This window comes from Numida meleagris, chromosome 3 (assembly GCF_002078875.1).
Source record: "Numida meleagris isolate 19003 breed g44 Domestic line chromosome 3, NumMel1.0, whole genome shotgun sequence".
Classification (NCBI taxonomy): Eukaryota; Metazoa; Chordata; class Aves; order Galliformes; family Numididae; genus Numida; species Numida meleagris.
Genome location: NC_034411.1, coordinates 30,316,332 through 30,339,102, shown reverse-complemented (window position 1 = coordinate 30,339,102; position 22,771 = coordinate 30,316,332). Strand labels below are relative to the sequence as shown.

The 22,771-nt window shown below is 64.5% G+C and overlaps 2 protein-coding genes across 7 annotated transcripts in view; both read left to right on the top strand.

The window, feature by feature from the left end:
• On the top strand, nt 15-14,187 carry LOC110395330. Of its 4 annotated transcripts, none has more exons than XM_021389547.1 (31): nt 15-495; nt 1,549-1,656; nt 2,816-2,968; nt 3,364-3,495; nt 3,574-3,765; nt 3,843-3,926; nt 4,050-4,168; nt 4,274-4,388; nt 4,649-4,735; nt 4,926-5,041; nt 5,123-5,273; nt 5,491-5,576; nt 5,784-5,862; nt 5,971-6,093; nt 6,201-6,457; nt 6,579-6,702; nt 6,865-7,050; nt 7,257-7,412; nt 7,983-8,203; nt 8,532-8,709; nt 8,851-8,997; nt 9,164-9,514; nt 10,205-11,581; nt 11,658-11,738; nt 11,831-11,917; nt 12,012-12,103; nt 12,173-12,258; nt 12,398-12,464; nt 12,685-12,845; nt 13,288-13,437; nt 13,739-14,187. In XM_021389547.1, exons 1-31 carry the CDS (start codon nt 76-78, stop codon nt 13,972-13,974), a joined length of 5,922 nt encoding a protein of 1,973 aa, XP_021245222.1. In that variant the 5' UTR covers nt 15-75; the 3' UTR covers nt 13,975-14,187. The 4 variants fall into 4 exon arrangements, with proteins under 4 accessions (XP_021245222.1, XP_021245221.1, XP_021245223.1 ...); XM_021389546.1 differs by having other exon boundaries at nt 16-495; nt 5,485-5,576; XM_021389548.1 differs by lacking the exon at nt 1,549-1,656 and having other exon boundaries at nt 16-495; nt 5,485-5,576.
• SLC29A1 (solute carrier family 29 member 1 (Augustine blood group)) overlaps nt 15,152-22,771 on the top strand; it is a 25,850-nt gene continuing 18,230 nt past the window's right edge. The window contains exon 1 of one of the 3 annotated variants that reach the window (XM_021389554.1): nt 15,152-15,445. The gene's annotated coding sequence lies outside the window, so the exon portion shown is untranslated. Of the gene's footprint in view, nt 15,446-15,514; nt 15,777-15,861; nt 16,704-22,771 lie in introns of those variants that run through there. The other 2 variants (XM_021389560.1, XM_021389555.1) reach the window with 2 other exon arrangements.

Below are 22,771 nucleotides of genomic sequence, written 5' to 3'. Positions count from 1 at the left end.
GCCGCTTCGGGCCCGCGCTCCCCCCCAGCCGCCCGCCCGCCCCGCGGCCTCTCCCCGGCGGCGGGCAGCGGGAGGATGTCGGGCAGCACGGCGAGGAAGGTGCAGCCCTTCACCATCAGCACCAAGCTCTCGCTGCCCAAGTGCGCCGCCGAGTTCTCCGCCGACTCCTGCCCCGGCATCGCCCTCGCCTCCGCGCTGGACGGACGCCGCGGGCTCCGTGCCGGCCTGGAGCAGCGCATCTCCCTGTACCTGGCCCAGGCGCGGGCCGGCCCCCGCGAGCAGCCCCGCGGCACCGGCACCGGCCCCGGCCCCGGCCCGGGCGGGGGGGGCGAGGAGGAGAGGGTGAGCCGCGGCGCCCTGGCGCGCTCCATCAAGAGGATCACGCTGTCCAACTGGCACGGGGGGGACGCGGGGGCACCGCGGGACCTCGCCCGGGCCGGCGGCGAGAGGAACCGCAACAACAACAACAGCGGCGCGGGGACGGCGCACGTCAAGGTAAGCGCGCCCCGCGCCCACCCCTGCGGGCGCACCGCTGGGTCCCGGCGTTGCGGCGCGCCCCGGGGCTGCAGGGACGGCTGCTCTGCCCTCCTGCGCTTCTGGAGGGCTCACGGGTCCGGGGCGGCTGGGGCCGGGCTTTCGCCGGGGCTGAGGAAGGAGCGGGGCTCGGTCCTTGGGATGCGGCCGCGTGCGGGGAGCCGGGAACCGGCCCCCCCGCTTTGACCGGAGGGGAAACCGAGGCCGGCAGAAGGGAAGTGACTCACGGAGGCCGGGACGAGGCCGCTGCCCTCGCCGGGAGGGGGACGGAGCCCGGCAGCCGCCCTCCGCGCCCCGGCCCGGCAGCGCCGAGAACCCCGCGTGCGGGGACGGGGGTCCCGCTGCGGTGTGACCGCGGCCCGCAGCAGCTGCTTCGCGGCGGGACAGCGCCGGGAGAGCCGCGCAGCGCGCTGCCAGCCGCTCTCTGCATTGCCAATAAAGGCCAGGCGGAGCCGCGCCGCTCCCTCCGGCACGCGTACGGCTCCGGGCAGCGGCCGAGGGCTCCCCGCGCTCATATAAGGCAGCGCCATGTGCTCGGCGCGGTGCGCGGCCGGGAGCGGCCCTTCCCGTCTGCACGGCGCGGGGCTGTGTGGCTGAGAGCGGGGGTCGGCTGCGCAGGGATGCGGGGTACGGGCCGAGGGATGGAGCGTCCCCCCGCGAGACGGGCAGCAGCGCCGGGGGCAGGAACCCAGCAACTCCCTGGGGCTCCTCTCCGTGCTCCTCTCCATACCTACCCGCGGCTCCCGGGCTCCCTTCCCCTGCCTCTCCCACTCGCCCCCGTGAGCGCTGCGTCCCGCGGGAGTCCTTCCCTGTGAGTCAGCCGCATTTTAGTCCTCACCTCCTGGACCACCAGGTGTGGCAGCCCCCGGTGGGCTCGTGCTTCCCCTACCCTGCTTTGCTGTGTGGGAGAAGGATGCCCGCAGCCGGCACACCTTTGCCTAGGGCAGGGGGCAGCTGGCACAAGGTGCCGCGTCCACTGGGACGCCGATGGGGATATGCCTGGCCCTCCTTTAGGTCTTTCTCAGGAAGGATGTGGATGCTGAGAATGAGAAGCAGGAGCCTGGCAGCCCCTGGTCTGGCGGTTTCTGCTCTCCCGTGGACAGAGGTTCCCCTTTTGGTGTGGTATGTACCCTGAGCATCCCAGCTGAGGGCTTGGTTTGGGACGGACAGATGGGGCTAGGGGTTTGCTGCCAAGGGGTCTGCTCAAAAATGGGGCAGAGGGAACCTTGGAGATCAGCATGGGGCCAGTGGGCACAGCGGGGCTGGCCCTGGGTTTGTGGCTCCCAAAGGCAGTGGACTATGGGCTGTTGCCACATCAGGAGGCTGAAGATGTCAGAGTCGCAAGAGGGCCTGAGAATTGTGCTGCTATTAAAAAGAGAGAGAGAGAAAAAAGAAAGTATTTCTGTAGTTCTTGTGGTTAGGCAGGAAGGCTTGGAGACGCGGCTCCCATGTCATCAGTAGGGCAGCACATGCCAGAGTGCTTAAGGAGCCTGCAGCCGCTGCCCGGCCCCACAGCCTGGCTCCCAGGAGGTGCCAGCTGGCATGCATGCTGCCACTGGGTCCCTGGAGGGGACTGCTGCCCTGTGCCACCTGGGAAGCCGGCTGCGGGCTGGAGGGCCCTGCACCTCCTCCGTGCCTGGGGCAAGGTGGGGGTGGTGTGGCCAGACCTGGCGTGAAGTGATCTCAGTTCCAGCTTGGGGTGGCCTGGTGCTTCCTGCGGTGCCCGGGTTCGGCTGTGACAGGGCTGGGGGCAGCTCTGTCCCTGGGGGCAGTGGGGCCCAGCCAACGTGCTGGGAACGAGCTCCGGGTGGCCGCACTCCCCCCAGCTCCGTGCAGCTGGGCCCAGGGCCGCGCTTGGAGTGGGGCCAGCCCTTCGCGCTGGCTGACCTTCGCCATGGCCCCCGGCGGAGCTGGAACCCTGACAGAGTGTTTCGTCATTCCAAGCCCCAGGGAGAGGCCGCGCTTCTCCCTTCACCAGGAGCAGGGGTCTCCTTGGGTCACTTTGTGCCCTTCCGTCCTCCGTGGGGTGACTCAGGAGCATCCCTGAGGTGTCTCCATGCCGTGGGCACATGCACTTCACGTGCCGGGGGAGCAGTGAGCACGGTGCCCGGGACCGCGGCCTGGGAATGGGCCGAGAGCACTCCAAACATGTCGGCGGGGCGGTGGGCTGAGTGCCGAGGCAGGCCCACAGAGCTGAGCCAGGCTTCCAAACCATGTGCCTGCCCTGGAGGCGGTGTGGAGGGCCCTGGGGCAGCACGCTGACCCCCCCTCTGCCCTCCAGCTGGCGGCAGCCCCCCCAGCAGCACCCCACAGGGAGAGCCCCAGGAGCAAGGAGCTGGTGGCAGCAAGAAACAGCGGGCAGATTGCTGTGGGACCCTCCGGCCTGCCTGAGCCGAACGCCCCGCTCGCCCAATTCAACCGGGAGGTGCTGCAGGTGAGCCCGGCGGGGCGTGGGTTGGGGCCGACTGCCCTCCATGCGGGCGGTGGGGCGGGAAGAGCTGCGCAGCGGCCTCGAGCAGAGCCATTGTTGTGGCGTGAGATCATGCTTGGCCGCCTCCGCCTGGCTGTCAGCCCCGGGAGAGGGGGTCAGCCCGCAGCGGGCCCTGCTTCCTCCCCACGTGTGCGGGCGCCTTCCCGCCTTCCTCCTCATCTGTTCCCTCCCCAGCAGCATGGGAACGGGCAGCAGGGAGGGAGTGGGGGCGAGGAGCTGCTCCCGCTGGGACAGAGCAGGCAGGGAAGAAGGCTGCTCGCCTTCCTGCCCCATTGTGCCAGGGTGAGTTGGGTCCATGTGGTCTGTTAGAGGCATCCAACACTCTTCCCATGCTGCAGGCGGAAGGCTGGGTGCGAGGCAAGCTGCGGGACCTGAAGGATGGCTGCGACCTCCAGGACTGGGAACAGGCAGCTCAGACCCTGCAGAGAGAGATGAAGGACTTCGAGAACACGTTGATAAAGCTCAACCAGGTGAGCTCCCCGCCAGCCCCGGGCTCTCGTGGTGGGACATAGCCCCAGGAGCCCCTGGTGCTGAGTGTGGCCCTGCAGATGGGTGAGCAGCTGATGTGTGGGCCGAGCCCCAGCGCCGAGGTGGTGCGGAGGCAGCTGCTGGCCCTGCGGGAGCAGTGGCAGCTCCTGAGACAGACAGCTGCCAGCCAGAGCCGGGCCCTGGGTGGGCTGCGCAGCCTGCAGGACTTTGGCAGGAAGGCGGAGCGGCTGGAGGCCTGGATGCGGAGCAAGGTGCGGGCTGTGGGCAGCATGCCCTGGGGTGGGACGCCGGCCTTGCCCAAACTTGCTCACAGCCTCCCCTGTCCCAGGAGGAGAAGCCCTCCCTGGCAGCCCTCCTGCAGGAGAGCCCGGACAAGATCCAGCTCACCCGCCGCATCCTTGACTTGAAGCAGGTGGGAGGCTGCTGGAGGTTGATTTTGGGGGAGCTCAGCCTCACGGCCCACTCCATCTCCCCCTTCCAGCCTGCAAGTGGGGCCTCACACCTCTGTCTCTGCTTTCTGCCTCTTCATGGGCAGGAGGAGCAGCAGTTCCAGAGCCTGCATGAGGAGCTCAACAGCCTGGCCCAGAAGCTAGAGAAACAAGGCAAAAGTGAGAGCAGGAGCATCTCCGCCCGGCGCAAGCACCTCAATAAGATGTGAGCAGAGGCAGTGTGGGCTGTGTGGGGCAGAGCTGGGCTTCCCACTGGTGCAGCCAGCACCACGGCGCAGGTCACCCTTCACCTCTGCTTTCCCCTCTGCAGGTGGCTGCGGCTGCAGGGGACCCTGAAGGAGCACCACGAGGCTCTGCATCTGGCCCTAGAGGTTGCTGCCTTCCTGCAGCAAGCGGATGCCGTGCTGGATGTCATCCATGCTAAGGTACTGGCACTCGAACTCCGGGACCACACGACCCCACACAGAGTGAAGTTGGATGGGGAGCACCCCATTCTCATGCCTTGTGTGGAAGTTGCCATGCTGAGCATCCTCTGGGCACAGAGCTCAGGGAGCTGGGGGACAGAGCTCAGCATGGGATGAGAGCCCAGCACAGTAAGCACAGCTTTGCTGAAGAACATGTGTATGCCAATACTGAGAGCAGGTCCTATCTGCCTCCCACCGCTGATTATAGTTTCTTCTTGCAGTGGAGGAGTGTCTGCGGCGTGGAGAAGCAAGGGGAAGCTGAGATAGGCCAGGATCGGGATGTCAGAGACATAGCCAGCCAAGTGATGGTAAGTGCAGGGCTCATCCTCCGAGCCAGGGTAGCATTCTGGCAGACAGGTTCATGTGCCTTACCAGGTCAGCTCTGGCACCCATGGGATACTGGATGGGGGAGATACTCTGGGGGCAGCACGGGGACAAGCAGCCACCACGTCCCTCAGCAGTCTTGCCACTGCACCCTGCCTGCTCCTTGTCCTCTAGATGCTGGATGTAACTGTGTCCCAGCTGCTCAGCCTGCAGCCCAGCCTGGCAGCTCGTGTCACTGCCAAGCACCGAGATGTGAAGGAGAGCTGGGTCCAGCTCCAGCAGGCACTGAGGTAGGGCAGCTTCCACCTTGCTCCCTGAGCTCCAGTCCATCCTGTGTCCTCCACACCACGCTGCACTCTGCCCATTTCCAGGAATGAGAAGGCTCCGGCACTGGCTCCAGCAAGTGGTTTCCCAGGGGGTGAAGATGTGGCTGCGATCACTGAGTCCTGTGGGCATGTCAGCATCCAGGAGTTGGAGGAGAAGAACAAAGCAGACAGGCAGAAGAGAGGTCCCGGTGTCACGGTGAGCACGGCTGCTCAGCCCTGCCGCCCCAGCATCTCCAGGGCTCTGCAGCAGGGAGATGGACAAGCCTGTGGGAATTTGGTTGTTGGCCAAACCCCATCACTCAGCCAGGGCTGGGATACAGAGAGCCATAGTAATGAGCCCCTCAGTCACACACAGCTAAGCACGCTTTGGGCTGGGCAAAGGAGGCATGGGTCCTTTTGTGCGGCAGATGCAGAAGGACATGTCGAGGAAGATGGTGGAGCATATGCAAGGCGAGAGGAGCAGCCCCGGATCTCCAGCAGCAGGAGGGGACAGCAAGAGGTATGGGCTTGGGAAGTGCCTGTCAAGAGTGGAATGGGAACAGAGGGGCACCCACTGGGACCCAGCTTGTCCCTTGCATCTCTCCCCAGGGGGGCTGGCAGGAAGGTGCTTGGGTTGGAGGGACACCATGGCAGCCCCAGCCCCTTCATTTCCAGTGAAGCCCCAAGGAGGGGAGGAGGTCATACCTGACTGTCCCCCTCTCTGTAGGAAGAGGAGAATCCCTACAGAGGCAGAGGCTGAGCGGGGCATGCGGCCACTGGAGGCCCAGGTGCACGATGCCTGCCAGGTAGGGTGATGCTGGACCACAGCTCCAGCACTGGGGCTGAGTCCTATCTGGCATGGGGCAGTGGGGGATTTCTGGACAGGGCCATCCTGACCACTGTTTCCCTTCCAGGAGGGGAAGGAGGCAGTGGGCAGCCCGCAGGTGGAGGCCATGCTGCGAGAGCTGGGTGAGCTGTGGGAAGACCTGCAGAGGAAGCACGAGGAGAATGGTGCGGTGCTGCGGGAAATCGATAAGGTGAGCAGCATTGCCTGCACGTTGGTATCCATGGCGGGGCTCTCTGCACCCCTGGGTGGCTCAGAGCCGGTGGTGGGGCTGGTTCTACCTCCCCGCTGTCCCCATAGGCGCTGAGGCTGGTGGGGGAGCTGGACCGTGCTGAGCGGTGGCTGCAAGCCGTGGCTGGGTCACTCTCAGAGCCGGCCACCATGCGAAGCCCCACGGAGCTGCGCCAGGACCTGGAGGGGACAGACCAGCTGGAGAGGCAGCTCATGCTGTGTGGCATCAAGCTCCAGGCACTGCGGGAGGAGGCAGCGACTGAGACATCCATGGAGCATGAGGGGGCAAGGAAGATGCAGAGGAAGGTGGAGATGGTGGAGGAGAAGTGAGTAGCAAGGGCGGGCTGCATCCTCCCTGGTCCCAGAATGGGTAAGGAGGCAGACAGATGCTCCACCCGAGGAGCTGCAGGGGGTCGTGTCCCCCATGCGAGACACCTGTCCCCGCAGGCTGGCACGAGTGCAGTCAGCGCTGCGGCGCCGAGCCGCTGACCTGCGTGACTCCTTGGTGCTGTCTGAGTTCCTGCAGAACCTGCAAGAGGAGGAGTCGCGGAGCCGGCAGGGACCTGTGGCGGTGAGCGGTGGGGATGGAAGACCCTCAGGACTGCCCAGTGGCTGGGACCAGCCCAAGGGTTGGTCTGTGGCAGGCAGGGAGAGCCTAGGGTGCCCCTCTCCAGCCTGGCTGCTCAGAGGGTCGCTCCCCACTTCCCTCATGCCCGGTGTCTCTTGGCTTCAGCCAGGGAGCAGGCGTCATGGCTCGCAGGGGGCTTTCCCCCCGCTCTCAGCCCAGGCTGAAGACAGCAAGGAGGTGAGCAGTCCTTTGGGAGAGCTGCAGGAGGCTGTGGAGATGCTGAACAGTGCGGTGAAGGAGCGTGAGCGGGTTGTGGAGGTGGCAGCGGAGACGGAAAGCCTGGAGCGCCTGGTAGGGGATGGGACGTGAGGGTTGAGGGATGCAGCCCAGGTTGTCCACCCGTGGCTGGACGTGCCACCTAGTTGGGATGGGGAATGCACCTTGACTCATCGCCGTGGGGCACAAACGGGATCAGTGTTGCAACAGGGGGGTGTCCCCCTCCCTCCCGCACTGCTACATCTGCACTGGGGCTCATCTTCCTCCTCCTGCCCACCCAGGTGGCAGAGGTGTCCCCGCACCTGGAGGCCCTTTGTTGCGAAGCCAAGGCCCTGGCTCATGACACTGCCCAAGCAGAGAGCGGTTTCACCACAGTGAAAAGTGAGAAGGACCTCCCGGGGCTGCAGGGCCTGCAGAGCCGGCAGCAGGAGATGGAGGTGAGCCTGGGAGCACCATGGCCAGCCGGGTGCCTGGCGGGGAGGTGTCGGGGCTGGATGAGGCCATCCCAGGGAGGCGCTGGCCCCCAGGGGCCCAGGTGTCGTCAGCCTTGGCACGCTGCACCGTCCAGGCTGGAATTTTCCAGTGGAGCCCAGCTCGGGCCAGGGAAGGGAGAGCGCTTGCGTCAGCTCCCGTGTGCCAGCGCCCGGCTGCCAGCACCTCGCTCATCTTTCCGTCAGTGGGGAGGTGACTCAGGCGGGCATGCGGGGAAGCCACAGCCCTTTGCTTTGCTCATCCTCCCAATGCAGCGTGGCTCTCTATGCCCTGGGAGAACCCCCACATCCCTGCCTGTGTGCTCCTCTCCTTCCCTGGGTCCCAGGATGCAGGAGAGCCCAGCCTGGCTGCAGAGAGTAGCACTGCTCCTGGCCTTTTTGTGCAGTGGGAAATGGGATGGGTTGGGTGTATACTGACCAGCATGTAAAGTGGATCCTGTGCTCAGGTTAAGAGTTGAGAGTTCATTACTATGTCACGCTAAGCATCCTGAATCCCTTTTTCTCTCTGGTCTTCAGCGTGCGGTGTCAGAGGGCCTGCAGGGGAAGCTGGAGGAGCTAGAGCGGAAAGCGTCCCGCTTGCAAGAACTCTGCCCCGCTCGCCTGTGCCCCATCAGCCGGGAGGCGCAGCGCACACTGCAGGAGTGGGCAGGGCTGCAGGAGCTGCTGCAGGAGACCCGTGCCCACGTGCAGCAGGCTGGTCGGCTGCGGCACTTCTTCAAGGATTACTTGGCCATGATGTAAGTGACAGTGAGCTGCTGGGGTCACCTTTGTGGCAGTGGTTCTGATGGTGTGATGTTGCCAGAGCTGGGGATGCTGGCATGTATGTAGGCAGTGCTGGAGCCAGAGCTGGGGGCCAAGACATTATCTATAAGACCTCATGTGTCTGTCAGCTCACCTGAGGGATAGCTGATGGGGGGAGCTCGGACCCTGCACAGCCATTGGCAGCTTTTGGGACGCGTTGTATGATTGAGAAACCATGTCCTCTAGGAGATGAGGACAGGTCGAGAATGGCTTCCCTGGGGCTGAGCTGGTCTGTACCTTAGCCTGTCCTTCCTGTGCCCTCAGCTCCTGGACAGAGGACACACGGGCTCAGATCTTCTCAGAGAGCCCAAGCAGCTACGGTCTTCTGGAGCCCCAGTGTGAGGAGCTGGAAAGGAAGATCGAGGGGAAGCTGAAGGAGTTTGAGAAGCTGGCAGCAGCAGGGCAGCAGCTGGTGGCTGAGGAGCACAACTTGAGCGCAGTGGTAAGTGGTGGGCAGCCTCTCAGCGTCCTACAGAAATCCTGCTGGAGCAGACCTGGAGGAGAGAGCAGGCTTGGGCACATAGCTTGGTGAGTCGTACACGGTCCCTGTGAGCCACCCAGCAGCTCCTTTCCATCTTCACAGATCCAGGAGCGCCTGGAGGAGCTGCAGAGCATGCTGGGCTGGGTACTGGTGCGCTGGAGAGCACAGAGGCACCAGAGGGACCCCGGGAGCAAGCAGGAGGACAGGAGGGATCCAGAGAGCCCCTTGCGACCATCCCCTGCCACCCAGGTGAGCACCCAGCTGTACTGAGAGCTCTGGGTGAAGCCAGTGGCACAGAAGTAGATAAGGGATGTGTCATTCCCACAGACACTCGGTGCTTCAGGCAGGACAAGGGGAGGATTGTCTTGAAATAGAGCAACCCCTCCTCTACCGTCTCTTTCCTTTCATTCCCCAGGAGCAGCATGCCCCATGTGCTCAGGAGAGCATCCTCAGCCCAGAGAGGACCACACTCTGCTCCCTCCTCACGCCCATGCCAGGTCCAGGGCCGCAGGTGCTGGAGGGAGCGGCGGGCTCCCTTCCAGCATCACCTTTCTCAGACACCCCACTGGGAGAGGAGCGGAGCTGGGGGGAGCCTAGCAACTTGGGACCCTCCGAGGAGGCTCTGGCCTGGGATCCCTCTGAGACCTCTACGCTGCTGCTGCCGCCACGGGGCCCCAGTGGGCTGGGGGGAACGGTCAACCTGATTCTGAGCATCAGCAAGAAGGGTGAGAAGAAGAAGGTGCAGATTGAAGAGGTGCCGCGGACGGTACGTAGGGCTGCATCGTGAGTGCAAGACTGTGGGGAGCTGTGCCAGGGGCTTGTAGGGCTCTGGGGCGTCTCCCATGGTGACACCTGGCTGGGCTGTCCCCAGGCCTATGTCTCTGCTGGATGCTGAGCAATTCCCAAGGGCTAAGGACGAGCTTGTGCCACCCATTTGCCTGCGCTCCCCTGGCTAAAGCTCCTCACCCCACACTTCCCTCACTTCTCTCTGTCTCTCTCCTGCTGCTCAGCTCCCTGCCACTAAAACCTCAGGCTCTAAAACCCTTTGGAAGCGTTGCCAGGGGCTTTTAGGAAACACTTGGGGTAGTTTAAAGCGAAAGAGAAAGCTGCCTCGCCCGCTGCTGGAAGAGGTAACAGCTCGGGAAGGCTGCATGTGGGACAGTGGCTGCATGGTGTGAACCCGCCCACTCTGCATCTGTGCTGCCCTGCTCTGCCACAACCATGTGCCCGGCACCGAGGGCGAGGGGCTGTGAGGGGCTGCGAGCCGCCCCAAGGGCTGGGGGTGGCATCTCCCCAGGGAGATGCATTCCAGCTCCTCCAGGCCAAGCTGCTTCCTAGAGACGGTGTCCTGGGGGTGCTGGGGGGGAAGCTCTGTGGCTCCCAGCTCCACATGTCCGGGGCTGTGGGAGTGTTTTGGGAGCACGGTGGTCACCCCTCTGCTCCTTTGTGTCCGCAGGCACCACTGGAGGAGAGCTATGGGGAGAAAGCCAGGAAGAGTTCCAGCACACCGCAGCCAGCAAAGCGACTGCCTGCTGCATCCTGCCGCCCACCAGCACCCAGCGCTGCCACGCCATCAGACTCACACACCCTGCCCAAAGCCGGGGCCGGCTCCCTCTTCAACAGCCTGCAGCGGAGGGAGCGGGCGAGGGCCGAGCAGGCACAGCTGCTGACACTGCAGGGCATCATGGGCTCCAGCTCCCTGCAGCCCCCGCCCGAGGAGTGCCGTGGCCCCACCAATACGTGGCCTCTCAAGTGCGGCCGCAGGAAGGCAGCGGGGGCAGCCCCCAGCCCCCCACTCGGGGAGCTGCTGCTCTACGTGAAGAACCCCCTGGTGCGGGACATTGATGCCGAGTGTGGGGTGGCCCCCAGGCACCCCCAGCCCCATTGCGTCTCTCCGGGGTCAAAGCCCCTGTGCCCCCAGCTTGCCCTGGGCTCCGTGCTGAGCCTGGAGCTGCCCAAGGACCTGGGGTGCCTCCGGGATGCGGCACCACCGGAGGAGGAGAGACAGGGCAGGGAAGTGCGGCACTGGCAGCCCAGCAGTGAGGCTGGGCAGCAGGAGGAGGACACGGGGGGACAGAGTCAAGATCTGGGGAAGGCCCCTCAGGGCGAGCGAGGAACGTGGTTTGAAGAGGTGAGCTTCAATCCCAGCTATGGCCGGCACAAGGCCTGGGGCCTGGAGGAGCACGGCAGCCCGCAGCAACCCAGCAGTGCTGGTGAGGGAATCCTGGACTCTCGGCCAAGCCGGCCGCCCCATGTCAGCAGCCGGGAGCGGGACGTGCTGGGTGCCCACTCGTACCAGGATGGCAGCCCCGGCAGCAGGGCCAGGCGTCATGAAGCTGCTCGGCTGGAGCTGGGGCCATCCCCCACCAGCACCTCGGGCAGGGCAGGAGCAGGTGCCAGCGCTGCCTGCGCTTCCCCCGCCGCTCCCACCCAGCTCTCTGTCTTTGAGTGGGCATTGGGCCCCCCGCAGCCCCCCAGTCCGGCACTGGGTACCGAGGTGTGCCACCCTGCCCACGGGCAGTTTGAGGAGGAGGAGGAGGAGCTGCAGGCTATCTGGGATGGGGCAGGTGAGCGGCGGGCACCCAGCCGCACAGCAAGCAGCCCCCCCAGCTCCGACACCGCCGGCGGGCCCCTCATCCTGTCAGCAGCCAACAATGTGCTGGTGGCCAAGTTCACCCTGCCCAGCGCTGCCCGGCTCCTGCACAGCCCGCCTGGGGAGAAGAGGCATGGGGCCACCCCCTGCTTGGAGGAGCTGCCATCCACAGCCCCCTCGGACAGCCCCGGCATGTGGGATCGGCACAGGCAGCGGGAAGAGGGGAGAGGGAGCAGCAAGGTCAGTGCTGGGCCGGGGGTCTGCCCTGGGCTAAGCCAGCACTGCTTCACCAAGTGCCGCTCTGCTCTGCTTGCAGGCTGCCACCGGGAAAGTGGAGTTCCAGATGATGGAGGGGACGCTGGAAAGGAAGCACGTGCTGCAGGCGGGGGGCAGAAAGGTACGGCTCCTTTAGGAGCGGGGCACTGGGGCTCGAGGCTGTGGAGTGAGCTGCCGCTCCATGTCACGGCCATTCCCACCCACATCCCACAGGCAAGCTGCCGCACCTGGGGCCTCTTCCATGCTGTGCTGATGAGGCAGACGCTGTGCTTCTACCAGGACCGCAGGGACAGCCTCAAGGTACGGTGCCGCGGGCTGTGTGCGGGGGTCCTCCCCCTCGGAGCACTGGGAGCCGCACACCTCACCGCTGCTTCTGCCCTTCCCTGTGCTGCAGAGCTCCGTGGTGGCCCTTCCCCTGAACCTCTCTGGAGCCGTCTGCACGCCGGACACTGAGTACATGAAGAAGACCAACTGCTTCAGGCTGCAGTGAGTACAGAGATGGCGTCTGTCTGTAAGGCACGCTGGTCTCGCTGCTGACTTGTTCTTCTCTCCCAGGCTGCGGGATGGCTCCGAGTACCTCCTGAGGGCCCCGTCCCAGCCCCTCATGAACGAATGGGTCTCCAAGCTGCAGCAGAACTCAGGTGAGCGGCCCCTGGGTGGGCAGGAGGAGCAGGCACCCTGCCTACAGCCCTTGGAGCTGGCGGGATGGGGACAGCCAGAGTGCAGCCCTGCTGCTGATTTGTGCCTCTGTCCCCCAACACGCTGTTTGCTGTGCCCCAGGTTTCCCCGAAGTGGATTACTTCCAGGCAGCCACGCAGTGCGTCGAGAGCCCCAGGGCTGCTGGGGGGTGAGTAGCCAGGGGCCAGCCAACTCCCAGGGCAGCTCTGTGCCATACTCAGTGGTGGGTGCTGCTCTCCTCTCACTGCATCTGGAGACCCACACCATGGTAGTGTGCTATTAGGCACTCTGAGTCAGTGGGTACTATCTACTTCTTCCCCTTGGCCCTTCCATAGAAGATCTGTCTGAGCTCCGTCAAGCCCACCTGGTACATCTCTGCTCCTTTCCAGGTTCAGCAAGGTGCCCAGCCCAGGGAGCCCGCACCTGCAGGGACACCAGCAGGCCATGACCACCAAGAGCCCGGAGATCGTGGTACTGCCCCGCTCCAACACTCGGCAGCAACTGCCCCTGGGCACCCAGGACGGCCCAGCTGATGGGACAGCAACAGCAGGTGACTTCCTTGTCTTGGTGGCCAAGGCCCATAGGGTCTCCCCTACTTGTTGCCTACATATAGCTCTGCACATACAGCCCCCTGCTTCCTCTCCACGGCCCCAAGGGGTGTGAGGGAGATGGCCCTGGGGGAAGCTGTAGGCTGTGGGTCAGGCTTGAAGGCAGTGGGGGGTGGGCCAGAAGTCTCAGGGTCCCTTGCCCAGGAATGAGGATAAGAAGGACCAGTTGCCTTCCTGGGGATACCAGTGGGTTTTCCTGTACTCTCTGGGGATGATACCAGGTTGTCCTGTGTTTCCTTGCCTTGTATCACAGCTCTGTGTCAGTGTCTTGAATTTGGGTGAAGGCAACCCACTCTTACAGAGCACGTTTCCACCTGAGTGTGCAACCCCCTGCCTCAGGTGTCCTGCTCCCCCTGCCCCCAACATGTCTCTCTTCTGCTTCAGAGGATGTCTGTGGGGCCATCAGCCATGCAGCTGGGCCCAGGGAACAGCAGTGGTCACCCAGGATGTCCCCTGGGCTGTGGGACAACAGCTGCCCAGATGACGACTACGGGCTGGTGGCCAACAAGCGGAGGTCCTACTCCTTCACCTCAGGTATGGCAATGCCAGGGCACACACGTGTGTGTGGCAGCCCTGCCCAGCGGTCCCCATGCCCTCTGGCATTGGTCGTGTGTCAGTTTGAGTGGTAGTGGTGGTGGGACGGGTCACCTGTCCCACCAGGAGGCATCTCCTGCACCTTGGGCCAGGCTGAAGCATGGCTGCTCTGGGCTGGGTGCCGGCTTCGCTGTCACTGCCAGGAGATGGCACCAGCGCCCTTGTCCCTGCAGCCACCTGGATGGTGCTGCTCTGGCACGGAGCTGGTATCCCCAACCTCGCTCACTGCTCCCTCCTGCAGCCACCTACCAGAAGATCATGCCAGTGGCCATGCCCCAGGAGCCGCCGGAGGCTGGGAGCAGCTACTCGGTCACGCTGTACATCAGCGAGCAATCAGCAGCCATGCCCAGGGCACGCTGCCACTCCTTTGTGGCCCGGCCGGGGAGCCCACAGGACATGCTGGGGGAGAAGACCCCTGACCCTCCTCGCCCCAAAAACAAATCCGTCTTCAAGAAGTTCTTTGGGAAGAAGGAGTGAACCCAGGCCTGTCCATTTTCCTCCTCTCAGGTGCCATCCTTGCACCATGTCTGCTCTCAGCACCAGCTCACCGCTCACCCCCTCCCCGGGAGGAGGCTGCACCGCACCCCAGCTCCCCTTTCTGGCACAGGGTGCTCGCCCCCAGGTGTCTCCCCCCAAGCAGCACAGATGGGGCGGGGGGGGTTGTTTTTATTAAAAAACAGATAGACACTCGGTCTGGGAGTTTCTTCATCCAGCCCGTGGCGGGGCCCCGGGTCCTTGCCGAGGAGGGTGGCGGTGGCTTCTGGGGAGGGGGCTATCAGCGCCGGGCTCGGTGCTCGGCACCTCCCCGAGGAACTTGGGTCCGTGGTGTGCCCCCAGCTCAGTTCATCCCACGGGCACCCGGGCCGTCTCCCACACCTGCTCAGCAGGGCAGCTGCTGCCTGGTCAGCAAACTGTAGTTGCTCAGCGCAGGATGGCCGCAGGCACCACGTGCCGGGGCCGGGGCCGGGCCCCGCGGTTTCCCGTGCACAGGGTGTTTTGCAGCAGTGGCTCCGGGCTGTGCTGGCTTCAGCCTCTCTGGTTCCTGGCTATGAGGAAGAGGAAGGAGCAGCTCGTGCAAACCCAGCTGTGTGCCGGCGCTGAGGCAAAGGGGGAAGTCTCTGAGGCGGGGACCAGGAGTCCGGGCGGGTTCCGTGGCTCAGCCTCTCCTCCGCAGGCGCGGGACAGGGCTTAAAATAGCCGGCTTGGCTGCCGCCCAGCACCGTAGCGCGGGCGGGGAGCGCGGAACCGCAAGGAGCGGGCGTGGGGCTGCTCCCCCCACCCCAGCGTCCCGCTCCGTCGCCGGGGCCGGGCACGGCGGGGGGCGGCTGTCACCGAGCGGGGGGCTTCGTGGGGCTGCGAGGAGGCGGGAGGCCCCGAGTCGAGGCCGCGGCCCCCGCTTGGCTCCGGCTCTTGGCTCGGGCACCTGTTTTTCCTCCCGGCTCGTGCGCGCTGCACTGCCTTAATGGGAAGAGAGGAGCGGCGCGGGGCTGAGGGATGCGCTGGGCGGGGGCCAGCGCGGTGCCGGAGCGCACAGCCCGGCAGGTGCCGCCTCGTTCCGGAGCCGCTGGGGGGCCCGGCGGAGGGTCCCCTACCCCCCCCACCCCGGCCCATGCGTTACAGCCGGCCCGCAGCGAGTGGCCCGCGGTGGCCCGGGTCCAGTACGGCAGAGCCGGCGCCTGCGGCACGCTGTGTACAGAACACGGCGCGGTGGGCGCCGTCCCCCCCGCCCGCGGTGCTCTCCCCTCTCCCCCGCCCCGGCGCTGGGCCCCGCTGACGAATGCCGCTCGCCGTTCCTATGGCAGACGCCGCTTCCCCCCGCTAATCCGCGCCCGCACGCAGCCACCCTCCACCTGCCGAGCCGCCGGGAGCCGCGCCGAGCTGGTCGTTGCCAGAACCCGGGGAGCGGCGGGGGGGGCCGCAGCAGGAGGGATCATCCCCGAGCCCGGAGGTAACGGCAGGGCGGGGCGGGGGGGAGGGCGGGCGGCGGCCCTGCCGCGTTCCCCCGTGGAGCGGGGAGGGAGCCGGCTCCGAGAGCCCTGCTGCGGGGAGCCGCACTGTGGCTGCGGGGTGGCCAAGGTCACGGTGCCCCTGGCCCGCGGCGAGCTCTGCCGCGCTCCTCTGCCCCGGACCCGAGCCGGGCGGTTCTGCGGCCCCGCGTTGACAAGGACACCGCAGCCGGCCCGTGGGCTGTCCCGCACCGCGTGTCCTTGGCGCAGGGCAGCGCGCTAGGAGCCGGCGACCGTAGCGAGCACTGCTCCCTACAGCCCCGGAACGACCACGTAAGCACGCGTGGCCGCGCCCCGAGGCGCTGCGTGCCCCCAGGACGGGGGTGCCGTGACACTGAGGGGTCGGGGTGCTGCGGGGTGACGGGCTGCCCGACGGGTGCTTGTGCCCCAGCGTGTTCCTGGCCGTGCTGGCGCAGTCCCGATGCGTCTGTGTGCTCCCGGGGAGCACCGGGGAGCTCTCCCCGAGCCACTCCGGCGCTGCTCGGACCTCGCTCGCCCCTTGTCCTCGCAACCACTCACTGTCCCGTGACCCTTTTATTAGCGAGCTGACCTCTGAGCGCCCGCCCTCGGCCCTGGCACTGCTCCCACCGCTCCGTCCTCACCGCGTGCTGTCCCCGTGCCCGGGCCGTGTGCGGCGTCCGGGGCCACAGGCCCTCGGTTCGCACTGTCCTGACCCCGTGTAGGGCGGAGCGCGAGGGCTCAGCGGGAAGCTGCCGTTCGGGGAACTCGCCGGCTGCTCGGGGAGCGGTGGCTTTCTGCGGGGATCCCGTCGCCCCCGGCACCGCATCCCAGCGGCAGCGTAGCTCCCCGGCTCCGCAAACCCGGTCGCCGCACCAGCGAAAGGCAGGCGAGGTTCTGGAGATGCCGGATCCTGAAGGGACTGGAAAAGGCAAGGAGAAGGCGGTGCCCTCAGCTCCTCCTCGGGTGGAGGATTTCATGGGAAGCCGACAGTGCTGCTGCGGGGGCCGCTCTTGCCTTCTGTTCTGTCGGAAAGATCGCCTGGGTTTGGGACGTCAGTAGGTAGGGCAGGCTGTTTCCCTGGAGACTGCCAGCAAGTTCCGAGCAGCCGAGAACGGGTGCGCCGAGTCAGCCCCCTCCGCACCGCTCCCGGCTCCCAGCCCCGGCCCAGCCTCGAGGCGCCGGGGACGGGCGTACCGCCGGCTTCGGCCACCAGAGGGCAGCACCGGGCCGCGCTCCTCCGTGAGTTTGGGGCTGCCGTGTCCCGGGGCCTGCGGCGCCCGGTGTCCCCGTCCCCGCCGTGCTTAGGATGAGGGGCGGGACTCCTGGCTTAAGCAAGGGCCGGGGGATGCCGTGGGGTGAGGCTGGCACCCGGCATGCATCGCACAGGGAGAAGCAGGTGCTGCTCGTTTGAGGCATCCCTCTGTGGCACACCGCGCTCTGCTCCATAGCATCTCCACACCCGCACACCGAATCCCGGTGGCACTCCTGAGTGTTTCTGTCTCCCAGCATATCCCCTGTCCAGGGGCACACGCGGGGCCACGGAGGCAGGGGGATAGCTGGTGGGGAGTGTAGGCTTTCCCCCCTTCCTGGGTGCTCGGTTTGCTTGGTGCCCGGCCGTGGCTTTGCCCTGCTTTTGATGTCCCATCGTTGCACTCCACCGGTTGGCCCTGGGGCCTTGTTATGGCCTGGGAACGCAGGCGAGCTCAGCTGGCAGGGAGGGGAATAATGGGTGCTCTTTGTGCTAGAGCTGTGGGAAAGGGCCCTGCTGGAAAACTCCCCAGGAGATGTTTGGGAGCATTCAGCCACCACCGATTTGCCTGGAGGGGAAAGCATGACAGAGCAGGCTTCCTTCTCCAAACAGGATCCAGTCAGCCGTGCCAGGTGTTTACACAGCTGAATTCCTCCTCGGCAGCCAGCGGCCATCAGGCTGGGCACAGTCTGGGGCTGGCACTGCTAGGAGAGCTCCTGAGAGCTGCCTCTCTGCAGGTGGCTGCATGCCACAGTCCCCGTGATGCCATCCCAATGGTCCCTGTGGTGCCATCCCTGCGACCCTCGTGGTTCTGTCCCTAAGAACCCCGTGGTGGGTGAGCAGCATCCGGCTGTGGTAGCACTACTTGAAAGCCACACGTGGCTCTGCCCGTTGTCCCTATGCCTTGGGAAGGCATGGCTCCCGGTTGTCACTCGGTACAGATGGGCTTTGGCAGGGAGGGGACCACATGGCAGCAGCTCACCCTTCTCCCTGGCAGGTCATCCCTTTCCCAGCTCCCCGGTGCACTTTACAAGCATGGCTGGGCACCAGCCGGATCCTTCCCCAGCAGCTCTGCTCCTTCACAGGATGTTGGCGCTGCCACCAAGGGCTAGATGTGACCCTGGGCACCACAGCAATGGGCCACCCACTGTGGGTACTTGTGGCTATGCTGCTGCCAAGGACACCTGGGGCAAGAATCATGGTGGCTGCACGGGACAGGGCACTCTGGTGGCCCCGAGGCTGCGGTTTCCCAATGCCTTGGAGCACCTCGAGTACTGTGTCCAGTTTTGGGCCCCTCACTGCAAGAAAGACATTGAGGCCCTGGAGCGTGTTCAAAGGAGGGCGACGAAGCTGGTGAGGGGTCTGGAGCACAGGCCTTATGAGGAGCGGCTGAGGGAGCTGGGATTGTTCAGTCTGGAGAAGAGGAGGCTCAGGGGGGACCTTATTGCTCTCTATAACTATCTGAAGGGAGGTTGTAATGGGCTGGGGGTTGGCCTCTTCTCTCTTGTAACTAGTGACAGGATGAGGGGGAATGGCCTCAAGTTGCACCAGGGGAGATTTAGGCTGGACATTAGGAAACACTACTTTTCTGAAAGAGTGGTCAGGTGCTGGAATGGGCTGCCCAGGGAAGTGGTGGAGTCACCGTCCCTGGAGATGTTCAAGAAACGTTTAGATATAGCGTTGAGAGACATGGTTTACTGGGGTTATTGGTGGTAGGTGGATGGTTGGACTGGATGATCTTGTAGGTCTTTTTCCAACCTAGCTAATTCTATGATTCTATGATCTCACAGGGGTTAACTTGTGTAACCAGGAGCCTGCACTGTGTGTTGTCCCAGATTTCCCAAGGTCTCAGCCCAGCCCCTTGCAGGTGGAAGATGCCTGCAGTGGAATGGAGGACAATGCTGCACCTGGAGTGTGTTGGCTACCGGGCTGTCTGTCATTCAGTAACCAGCTGACCTGTGGCTCTGCTTAATAGCTGCCATTAAGCAGTAAATGCTTGTCAGAGGGAGCAATGGGGCAGCAGAGCTGTAGAGGGGAGCAGGGGTGCGGAAAGGGAATGGGGAAGGAGGAACTGCTGTGGGTAGGGCCACAACCAGGAGTCAGCAGCAAGCGGGACCCTTGGCAGTGGCTTTGGCAGAGGGGTTTGTGCTCCCAGCCCTCAGCGAAGGGGAGCACCAGCCCCTTGTCCCTGCAGTGCTGCCCTGCCTTGGGGCCTCCCCTCAGGCTGATGGATGAGGCTGGAGCCCCACACATGCCCGGGCCCCTTGCTGAGCCAGTGGACAAAGACATTTGTTTGTGCTTGCTGAGGTGGAAAGGCCCCCACGGCCCCATTTCAGCAGCACTGCCTGCATGTCCCGCAGGCCCAGCAGTGGGAGAATGCAGTGGGACAGGGCAGCCCCCTGCCAGTGGTGAAGGCATAGCCAAGGTCCACAGTGTGGGATGGGACTGTGGCACACAGGTGAGCATCACTGCCTGAAATGCAGGGCAGGTGTCCCCGGGCAGTGACAGGAGAGCCCTGTCCCTAAGGGACTGGTGAAGGAAACCTGCGCTGAGTTCAGCAGTGAGCTGGGGATCTCCAGAGCATGCAGGACCGCATTATAACTTATTTCCAGTAGCCTGTAGGGTGTTCCTCCACGTGACCGATTAAAACGCTCCTTCTCCTGACTTGGCTCTGCTCCACTGCCCTGTCACACGTGTGCAGAACCGGATATGGCCACTAATCTGCTTCCACCCTGCTCCTGCTCTGCCTGCTAATCCCGCTGCCTCTCTGCTCTGTGGGTACTGCCTCACGGGTGACTGCGCGCTCATGGAGAGCTGCCAGAGGATTTGGCCCAGGATGGGAGCTGGCTCCTCCCATCCCTGCTGAGCAGCGGGCAGAGCAAACCAGCCATGTGTGCCCGGGGGGCCCGGAGGTGCCCCCGATATGCCTGCTGCGCTTTATGGCCCTGCTTCCTGCTAGCAGGCTGCGGGCAACACAGGTGGCTGGGGCTGCTCTCGCTACTGCAAAAGGCCCTTTGCAAGAGGAGTGCCCCAGCAGCTCCGTGCCCACAGCTGCTGTGCCAGGCATCATCTGGGCGATGCAGAGCCAAAACACCCCAAAGCCAAAGCAGCCTGTAATCCTTCCTGCTGGGAGGCCGTGGCACAGCCCCGTGGTGGGCACTGGATTTGGGATGGAAAGCGTGGATGTGGGATGGGCACAGGATGGCATGCAGCTCCGTGCCCACCCGCGGTCTGTGTCCTCGCGCTACCTCAATTTCTTGTCTGTGGCAAACGAAGGGGAAAGGAGATCGCGTCCTGCAGGAGGAGGGGGTGGCTTAAGGAACGTATGGCTGCAGAGCGCCTGCAGAGCTCTGGGGGAATGCTCGGCGTGGGCGCCAAGTGGAAAGGCTCCTCGGGACGTGGACTGCATACAAATAGGAACCAGCTCCTCGGGTTCTAAAACTCACATTTTGCCCAAGAGGCGCAGAGAATACTTCTCCAGCTCATGTGATGCATTACCACAGCCTGGAACAAACCTCATGTTTCGCTCTTGTCTTCAAAAGCAGCTGTTTGTTTGCCTCCCTGCTTGGATTTGGTCGCTTCAGTGGAAGCAGGGAGTTGCTACATAGAAAAAAAAAAAGCAGCTTTGTGCAATGCTTGGCAGCAGGCATGTCTCAAAGGGGAGCACTTCTCCTATTTATTCTCCTGTTGAAAACCAGTTGTGGGCACAGCGTGCAAGCTGGGCTCCAGGTGACGGCGTTGGTCTGCCTGTGGTACACAGCTGAGGTTTGGGAAGGAGCACTCCCCCAGACGAGCAGCACCGGTGGAATTCCATGTTCTGTAGGGGGGAGGCTCCGCTGCCTGCCTTCCCTCTGCTGCAGCAGCACAGCGATCTGCCAGCAGCAGCGCTTTGGCAGCACGCTGCTTCATGGGGAGGGGAGAGCTGTGAGCCTGGCCCCGCTCGGCGCCGCTTTGTGCTCCGTGTGCCGCGGTGGTGCGGTGTAGCTGCGGTGCTGGTACTGGCTGCTGGGCGAAGCACCAGCTGCGCCTGGCTTGGGGCAGGAGCGCTTTCCGCAGCTGCTGGGCTCTCCTGGGAGCTGAGTTATTGTGCGAGCTTGGCAACGCCGGAGTTGTTCGGGAGAGGTACTCGGCACAGGCGCCGCACCCGGCCGGGATGGAGCAAGGCAGCACGGCCTCGCAGCTGGGGCGTGCGCTGGTCCGTGTGGGTTTGCTCGGCACAGCCCTTCAGGGAAGGAGGCATCTCCCCGGGTCTGCCCCAAGGCCACGCACCGGGGCACCACCACACATCGCCGCTGCAGCACCCCTCTGATGTGAGAAGTCGGGGGACGGCCCCGTGTCCTTCTGACATCCCCGAGCCCAAGGCTGGCTGTTAGCGGATGCGCACCCGCAGCCCTGAGCCGTGGCCCGGCAATGTGGCGAGGGGCAGAGCAGTGAATTAAGCAACGCGTGATGCATCATGTTGGCGATGGTAAGCGCTGTGCACGCTGCTGCTGGCAGCCTGGGGTGAGGCAGCTGCACCCACTGCTCCTCCCGCAGAGATGTAATGGAAAATCTGGCTAAGAGGAGATGTGGCGATGCTTCTCCAGACAGCATCCGAGAACTTTATCACCACCAGCTCCTGGAAGCCCTTGTCTGCAGGGCATCGATTCCCATAGTTTTTAGCTCAGATAGGAGTCTATAAATAACACTAACACCTGATTGATGCTCAGATGTTTGCTTTTGCTGCTGGGCTGCAAGCATGACCTCTCGGCTGGTGTCACGGGGCCCGGGCCAGCGTGGTATGAAGGTCCCCCCCCAAATCCCACAGAGCCCACGTGGCCCCGTAGCCAGCAGTGCAGCAGATCTCAGAGCTGGAGAGATGACGCTGGGCGTCCCAAAGCAGTGCCACTGCAGCTTCTGCTTTTTTTCCCCTTCTATGCATTTTGAGGTGACGCTGGCTCATGTTTTTCCCTTATCTGTGCTGGGGGAGGGCAGGGAGAGGAGAGCAGGGCTGTGCCTGCAGCTCGCCCCAAGCAACACCTTCCCGAGCGGGGCTGCTGGGGAAGGCAGGCCGGGAAAGGCAGCCCCAGGCAGGGATCCGTCATTGCCTGCGAGTCGCCGCAGGAGCTTAATTGCAGATGGGAGCTTTTAAATTTAATTTGGTGTGATACGGATCTCCCGGTGCGCGGCAGCCCTGTTATCCGGCAGCCTGCTTGGCGTGTCGTTCAGAAACACGAAGCTGCAACAGATGGCCGACGTGCGCCGCTGGGCAGTGGGAGCTGCTGCCGAGTGGGGCAGGGGAGAGGGCACCTCCTGCGAGAGGCACCTGTGTCACCCCTCCCTTTTTCTCCGGCTTTGAGGACTTCTGCTCACACGCGGACATTTTGCAGGTCTGGTTTAAAATGGGAGCGTGGCGTTTGGCCGTGGTTCTGAGGGGAGATGCGTGCTACAGAGTGTCATGCTGAGAGCTAGTGGGGAATCTGCAGGAGAGCTTGGCGGCGTCTAATTTCCAATTTGAATTTCTAACCCGAACTGACGGCTGCCTGCACTGAATGTTCCGTTTGCTAATGCAGAAAACATGGGGAGCCAGCTCCCAAGCTGCAGTCCCTGCCTGCGGCTGCGTGGTGTGGCGGGAGATGGAGCACGGGGAGCTGCGCTGGGAGCAGCAGTGCCCTGAAACACCGCTCAGATAACAAACACCTGAGGCGTGCAACCTCGATAGGCGCTCGTACTTCTCTGCCGTGGGACAAAGTACCCTCGGTGGAAATGTACCTTGGCACTTATGCAAAGCCATAGGCTTTGAACGACGGCGGCAAACATCTCCACGCCGATTGATTACTATGGGCTGCGTGCGCCTGCGTGGGAAAACCAGCCCGGACCCGATGCCGGACGCGCGGGTACCGCGCTGCTTCGGGCAGGGAGCACGGCCGCTCAGTGCCGGCGCTCTGTCCGGCGCCGCAAAACCAGATGGCCTCCGCTCGCAGCGCCCCGCGGCCGCCCCACGCTGGGGGGTGTCCAGCGGGCCTCCGGGGGCGGCGCGAAGGAGCGGGGCCGGCAGCGGGCGGGTCCACGGGGAGGG

What these genes read in the sequence shown, in the direction of transcription:
- LOC110395330 (XM_021389546.1), top strand. Translation starts at nt 76, where the DNA reads ATGTCGGGCAGCACGGCGAGGAAGGTGCAGCCCTTCACCATCAGCACC. An exon ending in CGGAAAGCCTGGAGCGCCTG is followed by an intron (nt 7,051 to 7,256) that starts GTAGGGGATGGG and finishes CTGCCCACCCAG; the next exon opens with GTGGCAGAGGTGTCCCCGCA. An exon ending in ACCAACTGCTTCAGGCTGCA is followed by an intron (nt 12,104 to 12,172) that starts GTGAGTACAGAG and finishes CTTCTCTCCCAG; the next exon opens with GCTGCGGGATGGCTCCGAGT.